General features: G+C 38.2%; 3 protein-coding genes across 6 annotated transcripts; all 3 read right to left on the bottom strand.

The window, feature by feature from the left end:
• Positions 1-1,065: 1,065 nt before the first annotated feature.
• LOC146457173 (putative skeletal organic matrix protein 8) lies at positions 1,066-4,131 on the bottom strand. Its single transcript, XM_085092243.1, has 3 exons — positions 3,788-4,131; positions 3,273-3,305; positions 1,066-2,470 (listed from the first exon to the last, which is right to left on the bottom strand). Exons 2-3 carry the CDS (start codon positions 3,288-3,290, stop codon positions 1,799-1,801), a joined length of 690 nt encoding a protein of 229 aa, XP_084948369.1. The 5' UTR covers positions 3,291-3,305; positions 3,788-4,131; the 3' UTR covers positions 1,066-1,798.
• Positions 4,132-6,548: 2,417 nt separating this feature from the next.
• On the bottom strand, positions 6,549-11,534 carry LOC146457172 (uncharacterized). Of its 2 annotated transcripts, XM_085092303.1 has the most exons (3): positions 10,399-11,534; positions 9,622-9,654; positions 6,549-7,684 (listed from the first exon to the last, which is right to left on the bottom strand). In XM_085092303.1, exons 2-3 carry the CDS (start codon positions 9,625-9,627, stop codon positions 6,830-6,832), a joined length of 861 nt encoding a protein of 286 aa, XP_084948429.1. In that variant the 5' UTR covers positions 9,628-9,654; positions 10,399-11,534; the 3' UTR covers positions 6,549-6,829. The 2 variants fall into 2 exon arrangements, with proteins under 2 accessions (XP_084948429.1, XP_084948430.1); XM_085092304.1 differs by lacking the exon at positions 10,399-11,534 and having other exon boundaries at positions 9,622-9,707.
• A 2,139-nt stretch (positions 11,535-13,673) lies between these two features.
• LOC146457171 (uncharacterized) lies at positions 13,674-19,200 on the bottom strand. 3 transcript variants are annotated; one of them, XM_085092223.1, is made up of 3 exons: positions 19,152-19,200; positions 15,740-15,813; positions 13,674-14,914 (listed from the first exon to the last, which is right to left on the bottom strand). In XM_085092223.1, the coding sequence occupies exons 2-3, from the start codon at positions 15,752-15,754 to the stop codon at positions 13,724-13,726; spliced, it is 1,206 nt and encodes a 401-aa protein (XP_084948349.1). In that variant the 5' UTR covers positions 15,755-15,813; positions 19,152-19,200; the 3' UTR covers positions 13,674-13,723. The 3 variants fall into 3 exon arrangements, with proteins under 3 accessions (XP_084948349.1, XP_084948347.1, XP_084948348.1); XM_085092221.1 differs by lacking the exon at positions 19,152-19,200 and adding an exon at positions 16,603-16,830; XM_085092222.1 differs by lacking the exon at positions 19,152-19,200 and adding an exon at positions 16,699-16,825.

Genomic DNA, 19,200 nt, shown 5'->3' with positions numbered 1-19,200 from the left:
TAAGTAAATAAATAAAGTTTGACCTCCGATAACTCTGCCGCGAGCGCAAGGAGCGACCTTGAGGAATGGCCTGGAGCCTTTCACCCGTTCATTCCTCAAAGACAGAGTTTGGCGCTTTTCGGCCTCAACTGCATCTGACTCCAGTCCACCGACTAACTTTGACACCCCCCCCCCCCCCCCCTCCCCACAACCTGCATTAACACTCTCCTTAATGACCGTCCGTGAAGGCACGGACCTTTTCATGTGACGTTTTCGTTGCTTATTAGGAAAAGATTGCTTGGTATAGACATTTCAAACTTACATTTTGAAAACTTTCTAACCAGCGCAAAGTCTAAACAGTCAAATATTCTCCTTTCCCCACCCCTCAACTCGTTTTATTCCTTCTCTCCCCTCCCTCCCCCCAACAGTATCCCTCTCTTTCAGTAAAGGCCTTCTAACTGATATCACCAAACGCATGATTTGCTTAGCTTCGCCCGGTTACTGTGATGGACGTTAACTTTGTGTGCAAATAAAATACGAATCAGCCAGGGCGGCCAGCTTTTTGACTAACAAATAAAGCAAAGCGTACATAACTGGAGAGCAAACAGGATTCCATGACCTTGGAATAAAGCAATGTTAGGCGATGTTGGATGAAATGTTTTATGGAGTGAAACTTTGTCCAACATGATTATCCAATATGAAAGATGCCAGGCTGATGGAACAACTAGTCGTCTAGTAAGTTTGTTTAGCCATCATAAAGTATGGCGACCAAATTAAAGTATTGAAAGCTGTAGCCTACGCATATCAAGGCCTTAAGAGACATTAGGATTAAAGTGTCAACATCACCTCCAACATCAGGGTGGGAAAAGGTTGGGCAATGAAACGAGCAGTACTCTCTTCGCGCGATGTATGATGCAGAGTAGGACTGGTACGAGCGCTTTTTACGCGCTTCCGGTTTGTGTAAAGTTTCCTTTCAAAAAACCGGAAATCTAGTTTTACTCCCTTGTGTTTCAGCTACCAGTGTGGTTTATTTAAAAAGATTTTTAATACTTTTGACCGCCCTTTAATTTGGTCGCCATACTTTATGATGACTAAACAAACAGGCAAAGAAGCTTTCCTTTTCATTTTATACTTTTAATCCTTTATCAATAAAAGTAATATGATGATCGGTTTTTACAACAGAATATATTAATTTTATCTCCTCATATTTTTCCAGGCCCTTCCTTTCTACTTTTTTTTCATTTTTTTTAATACAGACTTTATTAAAACACGAAGCACTACAATAACTGACAATAGCGAAAAAGAAAAAAAGAAAGAAAAAGCCGAGCGGGCAAACAAACGAGAAGTACTTACTGAGTTGATACAAAAGACTACTATTTTAATTTACATGAAGTGGAGAAACTACAATCGATCTATTCTTATCAAATAAATGCATCTCGTAATTTTTCATTCACAGAATATATTTCTGTTTGACATTTTATCCTAACCGTGTCGATTTAATGCCATTTATATTTGGAATAACTTTTTTCCTTCCGCAATCCCATGTACACAATTTCGCAACAATCAATAAATAGTTTGGTAAAAGACATTGAGAGGCTATAGCATCAATTAAAACATCTTACAGGCTAAGCTACCTTTTTTACGTTGCTTGATATCTGAAGTGAACTATTTGAAGAATACAATCAAATAAAGAAAATTATACATTTATTGATTTCAGTTCCTTATTCACCGAGTTGCACGATTTCTTTATGTGCAGTTTCTTTTCATTTTAATCTTATATTTATAGCCTACAAGTTACCTACAATTACCTACAAGTTATCTAATTCGGGAAAACCATGCATTCGCAACACACTCGTATAGGCTGGGTGTAAGGCAATAATTCTTCATATCCAGTCTTTGGATCGCACCGACCTGTCTTATAGAAAAACTGCTGATTCATGACAGCATTCTGACACATGCCAATCACTCCATGTGAACACGTGCTCTGACCACAGGTAACTTCGTTGATGTAGGACGGAATCCTGTCGCGACCAAGAAACGTGACTGCGGGGCATGCACTGCACATGCGCAACAGGCCATTTTCCGATGAGTAACAGTTGGCACGTGACACGATGGTAGTAGCTCGAGTAGGAGCGTGCAGCGGGAGCATGCTAATGGAGGAGGCATTTCGTGGCTTCGTACTTACAGTTGCAACAAGGCTCGGAAATTTAATCGCTTGCTTCCAAGTGAACGCCATGAATCGTGGATTGTAGCCACCGAACGAGATACCGCCTTTAGTGCGAAGTTTGGTTAACTTTTTTATTAGCTGCGCTCGGTGGTAAGACTTGCATCCAATTGCACGTTTCTTGCGATGAGAATTGGGCAAGGATATCGTCCAGTCTGTTTTGTTGTCTTCCTTTACCATGGCACTTAGGTCGTCTGCTATAGTGGGAAGACTGCTGACTGATGTAAACTGCAGGCAACTGATAATAGCCATCGTCATGAGAGAGAACTGAAAAAATAAGCAGGGAAAAACAAGTTTGAATTAGCTATGCGGAAAGCTTTTTTGGCCAGCAATTAAGATGTGTTATATTTTAGGAAGAAAACTTTTACGCTTTTAACGAAAAAAAAAATAGAAAACGGAAACCAAAGATGAATTAATTAATACGGTCTTATACGTAGCATCATGCGGGCTGCCAAACATTGAGCATAATGAAATATTGAACCCTTCTTTCCCCGGCTCTTCAAAAGGTGGAAAACATGTAATTTTTTCCCCTCAATTAGAGTGAACTTCGCGAAAAACTACAATCAAAGTCTTTGGAACAGCCTCCGTTCAGTCTAATCCCTTTACAATGTTAGATAGAACAAAGAGGGGCTGTACGATCCCTTCATGCATTTTGGTACAAATTTCCGACAACATCATCTTGTGGGCCTTACGTTCCACAAACTGTTATTTATCAGTAGAAATACCGTCTCTGAAACCTCCGAAAGTAACCAAGCTGCAGGAAAAGAAGTGATAAAATACTTCCCTATAGCGGTAAATCTGAACTATAAGGTTTCTCTGTAAGCCAGGCCAGGTTAAACTAACTAGAAAAACTACAAGGTGCTCAAAAATTCTTTCATGACAACAGTTTGGCAACGATGTATTGAACTGAATGTGCCACAGTTTTACAAATCTGGACCATTCAACATACAGCATGCGTGACAACTTCCCAAAAGAGACGAAGGTTTATCTGAGATTGCTGGCGTACTATCTGACTATTTTTTCAGTTATAAAACTCTTTCAGAGTTATTGAGGAAGCAAATGTACTCACCAGTAGTTTAACCTCCATTTTAAATGAAAACTGCTGCAATAAAAAAATCAAAAATTAGTATTAAGAATAAGTAAAATGTGCTATTTTGAACCAGTCTTGGGTTAAAAGCTATATTCCGTAAGACAATTGTCTCGCATACACTTACGAGAAAAATTATATTAGGAGAACATTCTCTCTATCCTCGTAAAAGTACATAAGGAGTTCCTTGCGTACCGATCGAAACTTTGTGGCTAACGCTTGCACAGGATGAAGAAAACGAAATTTTCCTTTGGAAACCAGAAGTAATTTTGGGTCCGAAAATCAGTGAAAATAATTAAGGAATCGACACGATCTTAGTCCATTTTCTATTTTCTGCAGTGATCATAATTCACTAGTAATTTATATTAAAAGAATCGACTGGAAAATTTTACAAGCAAGCGTCGATCGACGTGCTGAAATTTCTTGCATGGTCGAACCGGAAGACTCTCTTAAATAATAAGGTTCGAAAACTTTTAGTGTTTTTAGTTTAAGCATACCTTTCTATCTGGATTACTTCAGTTCTTTTTTCTGTCTTCTGTTGAATGCTCAAAAGTTTCTTGCTTGCTGGTTGAAAATCGTCCCGTATTTATATCGTTTATAATGTATAATTATCTCATCGGGGAAAGCCCCTTTTCAAGGATTAGTTACGGGCGGCTCCTTTATTACATATTGGTCTATTTGCGGAAGAACTAGAAGGTGGACAGATTTCTAAAAGCTAGATAGCCAACTGATAAAATTGTTTGCCTTTTCACCGATTGCCGTCATTGCCGGTCTTCAGTTCCAGAGAGTGAAGATAATTCTTGAAATAATTCTGGTCGAGGCTTAAAAAGAAGTCTATAACAGTTTACTACATTTATCTGAAAGAAACAGCGTTTTCAAATTTCCAAGACTCAACAAGGAAGTGTTAACTCCCCTTCCGATATCTTACGCCGAACTGAGGCGTTTTCATCGAAGGTCTAGGTAATGTCCGGAGAATGGCTGGGGTGCCGGATTTCCCTGAAAGCGCGTTGTAGTTGAGACCGACCGTATAGTAAATAGTCATTCTTTATTCCTTCATCTTTATTACCTACGGTCACATTTTAGCTCTGTGGGGTCGATTTTTCTTCCCTTTTTTAGTTAGGTAAGTAAATATAGGAGCGAATGACAGTGCATTGATTTTCAGCAAGTCATCTAATTTCATCGCAAGTTCCTGTCACGTTTATTTTTTGTTGTTGATGTTGTTTTTGTTATTTCGTACTGAGCGATTCAACGCAGTTAAGACGAAGAAAAAGAAAATGTATAAAAAGCTAAAAGAAAAAGAAACAAATAAATAAAATGAAGGAAAAACTCTCCGCTTTTTCCGTAAATCGTTTCTTGAATTCTTCAATGGCTTAACTGATTATCAGTGGAGACAAATATACAAGTGGTTTATCACGAATATATTTCCTCTCTCCGTCCAAAAATAACTGCATAAGACCATCTCAGTTACGGATCTGTTTCAGTAAACAAACTGCTTCAATCAGGGGGCGAGACTTTTCTCGACAAACCCATCACCGTAATCTCAAACGGTTAATGTTTTGGCTTCGTCTCTACATTTCAATTTTGGAGTGACCGATAAGTTGAAATATAAATGTATTAAATGTCGGAGGAAGAACCTCGCAGCCGGTTAGTTGCGAAAAGGAAGTCTGAAAAATATTCAGGCTTGAACGGGATTCGAGCCCATGACTAGTATCGCAGAGTTCATGGGTTCGAATCCCATTCAAGCCTGAATTTTTTTCAAGCTTCCTTTTCGCAACTGCTAAGTTGCGACAATAACTGCGAAGGTCTTCCTTCTATTTCATATTTCACCCGCAGTCAAATATATGTTTCATATTTTCATATTCATATAGATGCATTACTTCGTTTCCGTGTTTGTGGTTAGCCTGGTTAGCCTTCCCTCACTCTCTGTAAAAAAAAAACTGACTGACAGAAACCACTTTGTAATGTCGCTTAGAGCTAAATTCAACGCCTCTGACGTACGGTACGGTTACGGATCAAGTAAATATTGACTCGAACAATAAATTAGATGATAACTCTTCTTTCCTTCGTCTAAACTCAACTCTCAAAAAGCGCTAATATTGCTTTCAAATTTCGGCCGTATTTCTGATTACCTGTCCATAAAATTGTTTAATGTTTATCACCACTAAGTGTTTAGATAGAGCAAAATGAAGAAATTATTCCGGTTTGATTTTGTTCCTTAACGTCTTGATCGCGTGACAAGTTGACGTTCGGGAAATCGGACCCGTATTTACTTACCGGTCAACATGGTGACGTCAACTCATTCTCAAAAAGGGCTGTAGGAGTCCAAATTTATTCTCCCAAAATATACTAGAAAGTCAGCGATTTTATACTCGCTGTTTCAAATACAGCAGCATTCGACCTCCACCGAGAAAACAAAACTTCTATGAAGTGAATAAATGTAACCTAGACGCAATGACATTTTGAAAAAACAAAACAAAACGGAGATATATATTTTAAGTTTGTGTAGAGCTTTTTTGGAAAATAATATAATTAGGTTTGTTTACGACCAAACGTTAATCTTGTCGGAATAAAAACCTTAAATGGAAAACCAGAAAGACAAGGTTATTAGATTAAAATATTTTTAACCTGATGTAGTATTATGTACAGTTAATCTTTCATAATCTGAAAGAACGTCATTGACCATACAATAAACGTTGTTATTTTAACGCAACTTACACGTTGCCCGTTGCATTTTTTCAAGAGATTAAAAAAGAATCGGTCTTCTCATATAAAGGCCATGAATTTCCATTACTGAGTGTACATAAAACGCCTGTTCATGTATTTCTTTGTTTGTCGAGTTATTTTTTCAAGCAACGAGTTTAGGGTTAAACTCACGGCAGATTGAGGGTTTTTCCTCAACACCAACATGAAAAGTAATAGTAAGAGATAGATAAATAAAAATAATAAGAGATAATTTATATAATTTAAAACTGATCTAAGAGCCCGGACGGCTTTGCGAAAATAAAACTATGAGGCACTAAACATCGCAGGAATACAACAAGGGACTTTAAGAGACCACAACAGGATCGGCAACGAAACGTCACTTGAAAATATAAGTTCGCGTTACTGGTGCTACTTTGCGATCATTCCAATTCGTTCAACTTGTACAAACGTGGCCGAAATATCGAGTAACAGAGGGAACCAGTAGCTAAGTGTAGTTCGAGGAACTGTTGCAATGATTAGTTTGTGATCACAAAATCGCATTTGACGGGTAAAGGTTTGGAAGCAAGTGCTCTTTATAATTAACGCCAAAGAGAAAATCATTCAAAGAATTGCCATCAAACTGTTATTTATTAAGGTTGGCTTTACAGAGTTTTTCATCGAATTACAGTTTTTTGTCACTCGTTTGTCGTCTTGAGTTTGTCTTTTATAGGCGTCCCAAGGTCCATATTTTGTCATATACTTAATACATACAGACTTATCTATCTTCCAGTAGTGATTCAGAGGCATATGATACGCTGCAAGGGTTGTGAATTAAAAAAAAAAATACAAATGCAAAGCTAAAAGTTCTGGCACTGGCAACAGCTTCTGATGGCCTGGCCGTACGGCTCCCACACTTGCTTGTAGACTATCTTGTATCGAGGGTCAGGTGATGGTATTCGCTGATAACGATTGGTTCTCACAAGGAGATCTTGCGTAAGCGACCGCTGGACGCACTGACCGTTCCCACTGTTGCAGAAGCCAATGGGAGGAGAGGAACTGGTGCCATCTTTACCGCAGATCCGTTCATTGATATATCGCGGGAACTTGTCATCTGGAAGCAAGGTTACCCACCAGCATTCGTAACAAAGCTGAAACAGCCCCATATCGGTCATCTGACCTTGCCGAACGCAAGAGCGAAGCCCACTGCCACCACCTCGCTTGTAATCACCTCGGTCATCATCAGTTAACGTTGCAGAAATTCCCAGCTTGTATTTCCAAATGTTCAGGGATCGTCGACGTCTTCCAGTGGCATTTAACCGGCTTGACCAGATCCAACCCGGTTTTGGGTGATTCTGTGACAGAGCAATGGGGTTGAAAGGATCTTCGAAATTCTTTTCTGCTTCTTTTGCGGTGACAGCGACGTAATGTTTGTTGAAGCCTCCAGATTCCTTAATGTTCTTAAGCAGTTCTTCTTCAGTAGGCACCAAGCAGAGGATTTTCTCACCTTGCGGGGAGATCACGGTTTTGTTAACCTTGGTGTTATTACAAGGATGCTTTTCGTTGTCTTTTACTGGGCACCAGCCTTTCAAGCTTCTCTCTGAGAGTTGCAGCGATTCTTTTTCGAGGACAGCTCTTTCGTTGGGCAGCGAGCATACACCAGCCGTTATCAGTAGAAGGGTCACAGCTTGGAGAGATCGAGGTCGACTTAAAGCCTGTGAAATTGGACCGCAAACATAAGAAATTGAGTAGCAATGTTACAGAAACCTTTACTGGTTAGCTATTATGTTTTTAAATCCGTATCTTTTATTTATCGCGCACCACAGAACTGAGAGAACCAACATTAAAAAGATTTCCGTTCAAACAGTGTTGATATTTGTTGTTGCTGTTGTTGTCGCTGCTGTTTGTTGTTATTTTTGTTGTTGTTCAAGCTGATTCAGTTTACTTCAGCTTGGTTTTCTTTTCATTTTTTAGGCCGGGCGTTAGATCTTTGCCCCTGTCTGACTGACTAGTGACCGAGGTTGAAGAGATGCCAGAATATGGTGAGTGAGATAAATAACGAGGAAAACACTTGAAATACTAGCATCTTATGCAAGCGCTCAGCTGAAAACGAACCCCTGCTTCGTTTCCAGTCCTCAACGCGCTTATCGAGCTAACCGAGCTTTTTAAGAGCTTGGGGCCGAGCGGAATAGGGCGTCCTCCCGATCAGCTGACGTCACAATCGACCGCGCATACGACGACTGTAAACGAGGCTGAAAAAAAGTTTCTGACTTACAGGTACTGAATTCACATGTTGGATGATAAAATACTCCATGTAAACACCAAATAAGAGCAATTTTTTTTCAGTTTTATGACAAATTCACGCTTTGATCAACCGACGCCGGTAGCAAGGGACCAATCGGCGGGTTGGCTTACTCAAATCAGAACCTGCACATGCATGCACACAAAAATGAACAAAAATAACAGTCGTTCTTCCAGCTAGGTTGATACTGCAGTCACCATCACGAATGTTTACTTTTCTTTTTCGATAATCGCCATCTTTAATGCGCTGCGTACCGCGCAAAATAGATGTACAATTTATTTCTCCTCTAAAAAACACTTTTTTAAAAAAAACCTGCTAATCGATTCAGCGTTAAAACAACAAATTAGTATTTGCTTCCTATCATGAATTTCTTTAATTTTGACATTTCTTTTCTTTGTTATGGAAAAATTAATTTTAAGCTCTGTGGGTCGCTTTTGGGAGAATCACATACGAATATTGCAAAAAACAAGCCGGCAACGACAACATCCTCAGTCTGATGAAAAAAAAAAATGAAAGAAAACGAGTAAATAACTAAAATATTTAACAGTTATACTGTAGCGTCGAAAAATGAATTCCCGTCTTATCTCTCCTTTATTCCATCAACTTTTTTTATGCCTTTTTTGCTCTTTGAAATCATTTCCCGCAGCTTTGAGCTTTTAATTATAATCTATTAAGTCGTTGCTCATGATATCACAAAAAATTGTGACTCCAATCCCATATTTTATCGTGAAAATTAATCGCGGAACCCCTTTTAGAAACCGATAGATTAATACAGTCGACTCCCGATAACTCGAACCTCGCGCTAACTCGAACCAATTTTCCTTTCCTCTCAGGTCATTTTCTATATAATTTTACCCTCGATAACTCGAACTCCCGATAACTCGAACCTTTTTCAATTTCCCTTGAAGGTTCGAGTTATCGGGAGTCGACACACTCCCGATAACTCGAACCTGAGATGAAAGGAAAATTGGTTCGAGTTAGCGCGAGGTTCGAGTTAGCGAGGGTTCGAGTTATCGGGAGTCGACTGTATATGAGTGTTTAATTTTCGTTTAGTCTAGAAGTGAAGAAAGATCCCGGGTCAAGCGACTCAACCCTTCAGTTTCACTTCAGAGTCAAACTTGTAACAGAAAAGTGGCTCCAACTTTTTTTTTAAACTGTTTATAAAATCCTCAAGCATGACCGTTTGAATGAAAACTATTTTTACTCATTTCTTGGGCTTGTTACATAATCAGTCTTGAAATGTTTCGGGACCCCCCAAGAGTTCTTGGAAATGACTCGTTTGAGAAACAAAACGAATTGATGTAATGCATCGTTTCACAAATTTAATACAGACATAAATGGCTACTTTACCTTCATTTTCAAGCAGTTTGTATCGTCTTCTTTCTGCGAGAAAAAATGCAACAGGCTAAGTGATTTTAAAGGTACTAACCGTGAAGTAAGTGGTCGTCCACTGAGCTTTAATAATATTATTTTCGGTCTGCAAAAACAAATATGACGGACAGGTGCCATTAGCTTGATAAACAAGCATACACGGTTTCAATTCCAAGTCAATCTTGCCTACTTATCATCTTTAAACTTTCTGTACGGAAAAATATATATGGGGCTTAAAATCATTAGTTTTTCAACTTTAGGGCAGTACGGAAGGGGGTATTATAAAAAGCAGGCACTTTTTCATTTGACATAATTACTAACGATTAAATGAATACTGTAGGCAAAGTTCAAATTGCTTTATTTCGAAAATATGTTAACTCTAAAACATTAGGTCCAGCTCTGTAAAATGTGTCCAAAAGAACTTCATAACATGCAAAGATTTTCAAGAGCAAAATGCTCAATCTGCTGCGGCTTTGAAGTATACGGGAGCTGGTTTGGTAATGAATAAATTCCCTGTTTGTGCTTTGCAGTTTTTACTCAACAGACAGTCTTCAAACAAGGAGCTAGTGACTCTCTCGTGTTGTGAATTCTCTAAAGAGTATGAAAATATTTTCACCTTTTTTGCCATCAGTTTTGTTTGAATTTGTCATGAAACTACATCCACAGTTTCAACAAGTTTGTCTTTTTTCAAGAAATTGTTTTTCCTTAAGCTTATATCACATAAAGACATCACTGATACAAATGTCACTTTCTTACCTGGGTTAAATCCGGTACAGACCTATAAAAGGTTTCCTTCCAATTCTTGCGTTATAAGTGGAGATCCACGTTGTCCCAACGTGAGAACGCGATCTGTAAGTGGGCGCTACGGGGGAAAATTTGATGAAAATGTTTGGTTCGATAGAATGATTGAGCAGCAGATTGAACTGAATTGGGATTGCAATATAGCACGATCTTAAAATGATTGCAAGACCGGAATTATATAATAATGGGTCATTAGAGATGAAAATGGTGAGATGATACCTTTTGTTTTTTCACTTCAGGTCTAAAATTAATTGAAGCGGTGCTCGATATATCCAGCTGCCGACTTGACAATTTGAAGAAAAACATTGAGCTCGAAATGCTTTCAAATTCCATAGCAACGGGCAATATGTCAAACAATAAGCTCCACCACTTGCTAAGAACAATGTAAAATCTTTATTAGAAAGTCAAAATAGGTTAAGAGCGTCAAAAAGCCCAAATGTTATTAGAGGGCTTATTGAATTTTTTTCCCATCATCTGTCAAAGAACTCTACGTCAAGGGCTGGTCTGTTCCCAACGGCTGTTGGTCCATTTATAGAACAACCACATCCCCTAAATCATGACGATGTATGAATACATCACATGTATGAATACACCATTCCATGGATGGAAACAAAAATTGAGAGAGCCTTTATGGCTCATATCGTTCGTTACGTTTTAGCATAAATCTTGGTTAATCTTGTTTAATTTTCGCTGGCTCAACTACTACAAGTGCATGCAAAGTATATATTTTTGTGCACATGCTCCGATGGTTGAAAGCCTCTTGTCTAATAGGTTAATAGGCTAGATAATAGGTTAGGTAAGTGTCCCCAATTAGCAAACTGCGATATTGCAGCAAGCTAGAATGACTGGCACATTAATAAACTAAATAAATAAAATGATAAATACCGTACGTTTTTCGAATGGTATTTTTTAAAGAAAGTAGTTAAAATCACTCGTAGAAGTTTGAGGACTCCAAACACACTCGCTTACTAGTAATAGAGGACACCTAAAATTAAACTATACTAATACTAATGCTTACATACCAAGATAATAAAAATATAACTTTGCATAATTAAAATGATGAAAAACCATTGTAAAGGTTGCACCCATTACAATTGTCATCGAAGCCACTGCTCAGATAATGATAATAATAATAATAATAATAATAATAATAATAATAATAATAATAATAATAGTAATGAAAATGATTGAGTGTAACATAACTATCCCAGACCAGTGTCCGCAAGTTATATAAATAATTCATGAAAACAAAAATGAAATCTTCAATAATATTAATGATAATAATAATAATAATAATAATCCTTATCAATAAAGATTTGGTAATGCAGAGACATGCAAAAATTAACGATAAAAACCGACGTTTTGGTGTCTTCATGACGCCATTGTCAAGGAGAAATAAAAAATTACAGAGTCTGCGGCAAGGTGTAACAATAAATTAACATATAGTGCCACAGATCGTCAACCAACAACGCGTCGTTTATCATTTTCAATGTGACCTGTGTGATGCGGGTTATGTAGGCTATACGCGCGGACACTTACACACACGTGTGGATGGACATAAACAAAAAGCATCTTCAGTGTACAAACACTACCACGAACAGCATGGCGAAGTCCCGAAAGACCTACTGAGGCGTTTTAGCATTCTGAAAAAGTGTAGAAATAAGTTCGATTGTTTGGTTAACGAAATGCTTTTCATCAGAGACCTAAAACCCACTCTGAACGTGCTAAATGACTCCATTCGCGCAAAAGTATTTAATTAATTAGCCTTAAACACTATATGCTAACTTATTGTTACACCTTGCCGCAGACTCTGTAATTTTTTATTTCTCCTTGACAATGGCGTCATGAAGACACCGAAACGTCGGTTTTTATCGTTAATTTTTGCATGTCTCTGCAATAATAATAATAATAATAATAATAATAATAATAATAATAATCTCTTTATTAACATATTCCAAGCTATTTACAACTTAAAAGTCCTAGTTTTAAAATATCCAGCTCAAAAAGATTGGCTCAGAAAAGTTTGACGCATTAAAAAATAATTAACAATAGAGCTTAAATTATGCCAGAAAAGCATCTCGCTTCTGAAAAAAAATTTTCTGTTCAAATTTGAGCGGCTTAAAATAATTGGACTGTTATAATTAGACTCTGTAAGCTTTACATACTTAAAGAGAAACAACTCTTAATAATAATAGTAATAATAATAATAATGATTTATTTCAGCTTTTCTAGCAGATAAATATACTAGATTACAAAAACAAGAAAGAAAGAAAGAAAGAAAGAAAGAAAGAAAGAAAGAAAGAAAGAAAACCATGAAAAAATAATATGTGAAACTTAAGCCGCCGTTACACGTTGAAACTTTTAGCTGAAACTTGTGTGCAACGGCGCTGCGAAACAAGTTTCAGCAGGCGTTGCACCGTGTAACATGGTCGGTTTCGTGAAACTTTTTCGAACTTGCGTTGCGAGACAAGTTTCACGAAAAGTAGAACCGCTTTCTACTTCTGCAACGGCTCGCAACGGTCGCAGTGGTGAAAAAACAAGAGTTTCACCGTGTAACACCACTTCGTGAAACTGGTCTCGTTTGCCGTTGCACACAAGTTTCAGCTAAAAGTTTCAACGTGTAACGGCGGCTTTAATTTTAAATCTTAAAATTTTAAACGATGAAATATTGCTATAGAAATGTAAACTAAGTTCTAGAAAACTTGTGATCATAATCATAACTTTACGACTTTCATGAAGTTAATTTTGAGGACCAAAATGCTCTTGGAAACTCACTGAAGGCAAAAAAGCAATCCACGGTAAGGAAAAACATGGCGGCTGTACATTTTACCACAATACAGTGCGAACCTAACACAGCCAATAAGCACATAGAAAGCCATATTTTTGGCGAAATTCGTCCCTGTACTAGCAACATTGTGTATGCTAGGTTTGAAGTTTTTGGCACTTATCTGTGCGTTTTAATGAGCGTTTGGGGTTTTTTCGTACGCTATATGAATTATTGGTAAATGTCCCAGTCGCCATGTTTTTCGGTAGGGTGCATTGGTGCGTTAGTCATGAGCAAACTAACTATGTTCGGGTTCTCAGCTACACGTGCACGTAGTATAGTTTCTCTTTTTCCTGTCTTCTATACTCAGCCGACTTCGTTCGCTATTTTAATCTTTGGAATGTAAAGTGCCCATTAACAGCATTTTTTTTAAGAATTAACTACTTGGTTCGGTTGAAACAATTTCCATTCAGAAGGTTTTTTTTTTTTGTGTGAAGAGGTAAAACTTTCTAAAGTTCACAATAACTTCGTTAGGTCACTTGAGGGCAACAGCTCGCATGCGCAGTGGCGTTTTATCTCTTGAGTGTATGGTTCCCATTTTTCTGTGTAGACATCGTGACCAGCTTCAGCGCTCAGTGTGGGATTTTTTTCCCAGTCGCCATTAAACTGTAACAGGTCAATCGTAAAGGTCTTCTGAACGCAGAACCCATCGATACCTGCGATATAATTTGACTTCGATTTAGGATCGCAGACGAGCTCGTTGATATATTCTGGAAATCTTCTCGGCTGAGATGGCTGTCGTGTAATGGCAGTGCAAACGGGACACATTCTTAAATTTCCAGATTCTGTTGGCGTTTTTGCCGCATAACACTGAACGATCATCGTTTCCCCCGGATCGACATCCGCGTCCCGCTTCTTAATGCGGCGAGATGAATTATTCAAAACAAAAGACCTGCTGAAGTCCAAGTTGCGTCCAGTGTCTAGATCTCTAAACTTCAAAGCTTCTTTCCAGGATGCCGCAAGGTACCGGTGATTAAACTTTCCAAGGCAGTTAAACCTCTGCTCTAGCTCGCTGGTCCGCCATCGCCGGCACTCGATACCGTTCACTCTGTACTTCATCCGTGATGATGTTATGCCACTGTTACAAGGGTGATTCTTTGGGAAGACAGTCACATAAGGTCCATTGTTCGTTGGAGGAATGATAGTTGGCTTCGCAGTAGTCCTTCGTCTAATTCTCCAACTGACTCTACGCCTAGACGTTCTTCGTCTTCTTCGAACCACCGTTTGCCTGCCTCTACGCGCAGTGGTGCTCCTTCTCGGGGCTTGGGTTACTGACCTTTTGACAATGGATTCGTGTTGTGGTTCCACGGTTGGGATCCCTGTAATACTCTCGCTTGGCACAGTTCTCCTGTTTGTTGCCACTGGACTTTCAAAACGATCGAACTTTGAAACAGGTTTGGTGGCGTCAGCGAAATTTTTGTGAGGTGTCACTTTGGTCGGCTGAAATAATGTTCCAATTTTAAGGTTACTTTCCGTAAAGGGTCGTTTGGTTGCATGGAGCTCTCTAGGGATGGACACCTTTCCATGAAGGCCCGTGGCGCTTTCTTTGTCCTGGGTTAATGTTCGTGTTTTTATGCTGTTAATCCAAACTTTCGCCGCAGGCAATTGAACGATTAACGAAGTAATGGAGAAATAAAAAAGGACAATCTAAAGGAAAGAGAAAAAGAAGTGTTAAGCATCCATTGGCCAGTTAATCTGTGAATATAAGGTCGCTGTCGTTACTTTGTTTTTAAACAATTTTAAAATCATTGGAAGATTTCTCCTTGACAGTCAGATCATGTGGAGTTCAGCAAAATCTTCCTCAGAGTAGTATGCAGGATGTTTGTCCCATGAACCTAGTTTAATGGCCCAAGCTCCCACGAGTCTCCTGTGGCTCATGATCAGTGGTAGAACAGCCAAACTAGTAATCGGAAGGTCTTAGGTTCGACTCCTGATAGGAGCACTCGGATTTCCTTTTCCGAGTATGCCCGTGCCACGGACTGAATAATATAGAACACTTCTGATCATGTTCCGCTTTCGTCACCCAGCCCTGGGAAACACGCTCATTCATTTGTTAAGAGCACAAAAACCCTCTTGTGGTCTTCGATTAGGGTGCTAAACGCATACCATAAGATAAGTTGGTTTTGGTCGCGAAACCATTTTGATTTATTTCTTGGAAGAAAATTCGCTTTTGGAGCCTGTTTGAATTTTTGGCAATTCCTTAACTACCTTGATGCTCGTTTATACTTTTTTCTTGATGTCAAATCACTATCGTTCTTTGTGAAATATATATAATATGTTATTCTACTAACTCTTCAACCAAGACGCTGTACTTTACAATGTCACAGCTGACGTTTAATAGCCTGCGCTCAGACGTCTTCTATTTCCTTTGAGTGGAAAAAGGAGACGTCTTCGGACAGACTAACGTCAAAACGCTACCGGCACAGTAATCACTTTTATCTAATTAAACGAAACAAAAACTTTGTTAATTACCTGCATAAACTCCATCAAGCAGTTACTATTTTCAGAAAAGGCTGAAGTAATTTCTCACGCTGCACTTGAGCACTCTAACAAGTAGAAACACCTTGTGTCAGTAACAAACCAACGCCAGGAGATGATCCACAATTTTCTTGCCACGATAAAATTGAATTCAACGATGAGTTATTCATTTAAGTATTGATTTCTAAAAATATCTCACATACAGTCCTGTAATGAATATATTTTTAACGCTGAGGAAACGTTATTCATTGGAAAGAATTATTTTCTGTTAACTCAATACAACTATTTTTTTAACTTAATATAAACAATTCCGACCAATGAATAACGTTTCCTGTCATTGGGCCAATCAGAGGCAGCGTACGTCTCACAGAATATTGTATTCAGTCCAAAGAACACCGCCCCGCCTTACCTCCTCGTCATAGCTTTTGTAAGTTGCTATTTTTAGATAACAAGTTTAACGAGAGATGCAATCACGCTATGACATGAAAAAACTTTACCTCGTTACATCAAGTTTTCTCTATATGTAACAGTTCCGTTGAAAGTTCATCGCACTTTTGGTTTTTGTTGATTTTGGTTAGAATGACTTAAAGTGAAGCGGTTTGAATGACCGAAAGTGGTGAAGCGAAAACGGATAGCGCTGCTCAAAATTCTGCAAGGTCACAAAATTTAACTGCAGTTAAATATTGTCCCTCCAAAATAAAAAAGTTAGCTTAAAAGAGAAACTTTCTTATATTAATCCGAATTGTTAAAATTACCTTGTTTAAATGAAGAAGAAAAACAGTGCATTGCCAACGGAGCTTGAACGGAAATTTTTCAAGTTTTAGAAACGCGATAAAGTTATTTTTAAATGTACATACCGTTTTATATTCAGCCTTGACCTTATTTAACGAACAAACTTTTTTAGAACGGCTTCTACGCTAATATCTGTCTTTGTTTTTTTAGCTTGTGCCTACCCGAGACTTACTGCCAAACAACGACAGTTTCTCAGCTGAGAGATGCTATTTCTAGGCCGCCACGCAGTAGCAAAAGTAAGGACCACGTTGTAAGCAGCTCCTAGTCGACGTAATAACTAGCGTCGTAAGTGTAGCAAAGAGCTAACTACTAAAAACTTAAATGTGCAGTACTCTATGCGATACTCAACGACAGAGACAAAAACTCTTGCAATATAACTGCTGACGCATTTGACTGTCCACTATTGATGGGTTTTTTCCAGAATTATATATCGAAAGTACGATAAAAGTAACAAAAACGTAATACTATACTGGTCCGCATGGCTTCAAAATACTGATCACAGTTTTCACATTTCTTATCATTTTAAACGTCGTTGTAACGGAAACCCATTATTAGGCTTCACTAAATGTCTTTTATAGCACCTATAGTATGTAACTTGCACGGTATAGTTTACAAAACCGAATAAACTACTCCGAGCCGAATTATTTCAAGCCAAACTGCACAGCTTGGGGTATACCCGTATTGCGACCTTTCAATGTAATATTTTGGTCACAAGCGCTCTTAGTCTGTCATTCCGGCGCGCCGCTCTTGAATAGTCGCAAGATGAATGGTCTCACAACTCAATCAATACAACACCATACTACAATATTCTTAAACAACGTTACCAAAGTCCACACGTAAGTAAAAATTAACCTAAGGGAAAAACCCTGTTGCATTATCCTCAATTAGCCCAAGCTTGCGTTCCTAAGAAGTTAAAAGAAATCTTTACTTTATAGAAACAAAATTTCTGTCGTTATGTAATTCCATGCAAAAACGTTTTGGCACTAATGACACTGTCATTTCTTGCCTCTCATGTGAATTGTGGAATTTACAGCAAATTCGTACGTTCATATGGTTCTTACGGTTGAAAACTAACCTCAAAACGTGCAATTTATCATTCGTTTGATGTCATATTTTAGTTTCCGTCTATATTTTTCACGGTTAGCTTGTAATAGATAGTTTTGCAACACTGCCTACAATTACTTTATTTGCAGTACGGCCATAATATGATAAATGATTGCAGTTCATGCAGTTCATTCATTTTGCATTCAAACTTCCTTGAAGACAAAGTGTTATAATTATAGAGAGAGAACCTCGATGGGTGGAGGAGAAATATTCACCTTGAGGGAATGAAACCACTGTTGTCATGACTCAAGTATTTTCTGTCACTACTAACAAATCTCTTGGATATAAAGGTGTTTAATATCAATAAGTGAGCCTTAAATATTCACTGATAGCTTAATTGAATTCAGTAATTAATTAAGTACTCACAGGAAACCACATGAAACCAAAAACCAGAATTTTGGCAAACCTAAAGTGAGGCTAAACATTTTATAACGGAAAGGCTAACCGAGCACTTTCTTAATGAAACTTTTGTTACGCTCAAGTTGCAGTTTTAAATCGAGTGTGTAAACCTGCGGCGATTTGAGCTCGATATCGCAATGGTTTTGAACATGTTTGAAACTTCACGCAAATTCAGTTTGCAGGTTTTCTCAGAGAAAGTACTGTAAGGTGCTTGCTGAAATGGCTCTGAAATTGCAACTGGTTTACACGTACGATTTGAAGTCGTTGACTTGTACGAGAAAAAAAATGCTATTTAGTGCGGAAATATTGCATCAAAAATTGTGTAAACGAGCCTTTATTAATAGCTTAAACTATTGACAAATTTTACAAACTTTTGCTTCCACTTGGGATAATTAAAAACAAGAAACAATGAAAGACACTATTACCACAAAGTTCAGTCTTTTGCGAATTTCGTAATACACATTCAATTCAGCAGGAACTAGTTTTTTACGCCGATGTTGAACGGTTGAACTATCCTTCGTGAGTTTCGGTGGTAAGTTACCATCGGATGAGTTAAGATTCAACAACATGTTGCATATTCCGCTACATCTTTCCTGCAAATTCTTGAATTTCCAACACCTTTCCGGGACGATCTCGAATTTTCAGGCAAGATGCTGAAATTTCAAAATCCTGCTGGCAATATCTTGAATGTTGAAGATCTCTGGTCGCAACTCATGGACGTTAACTTTCTACTGGTAACTGACCATTGCTAACTCACAGCCTTCGCAAACCCCTTTGAGAGCTATGCGATATCAGAATTTCGGACTTGAGCCGAGATTCGAGTTCCACTATTTCAATCCAAATATTGTGATTTAAATAGTGTAATTAACGAAGTTTCAGTACAAAAATTGATGAAAAACTGCGTTCAAAATGGGCTACTGTTATCGGTTTTCGTTAATTCTGACTTGCGTTATGTTTTGGCAAGAAACACTGTCAGCACTTGTCGGGTTTGGTGGGTAAAAACCTTTCCCTTTTATTCATCGAGCGTTCTTGTTGGTTTGGCAGGGAAAATGCTTACGCACAGCCGTTGTGATCCGAAAGGATTGTAAATTCGGTAAGTGAGATGCTGTACCTCATGTCCTTTGGCTGTACGAATAATTTTAAACAGGAGTTTTAAACTT

Source organism: Pavona decussata, unplaced genomic scaffold (assembly GCF_977016875.1).
Source record: "Pavona decussata unplaced genomic scaffold, jaPavDecu1.1 SCAFFOLD_245, whole genome shotgun sequence".
Classification (NCBI taxonomy): Eukaryota; Metazoa; Cnidaria; class Anthozoa; order Scleractinia; family Agariciidae; genus Pavona; species Pavona decussata.
This window is presented reverse-complemented; position numbering and strand designations above follow the sequence as displayed.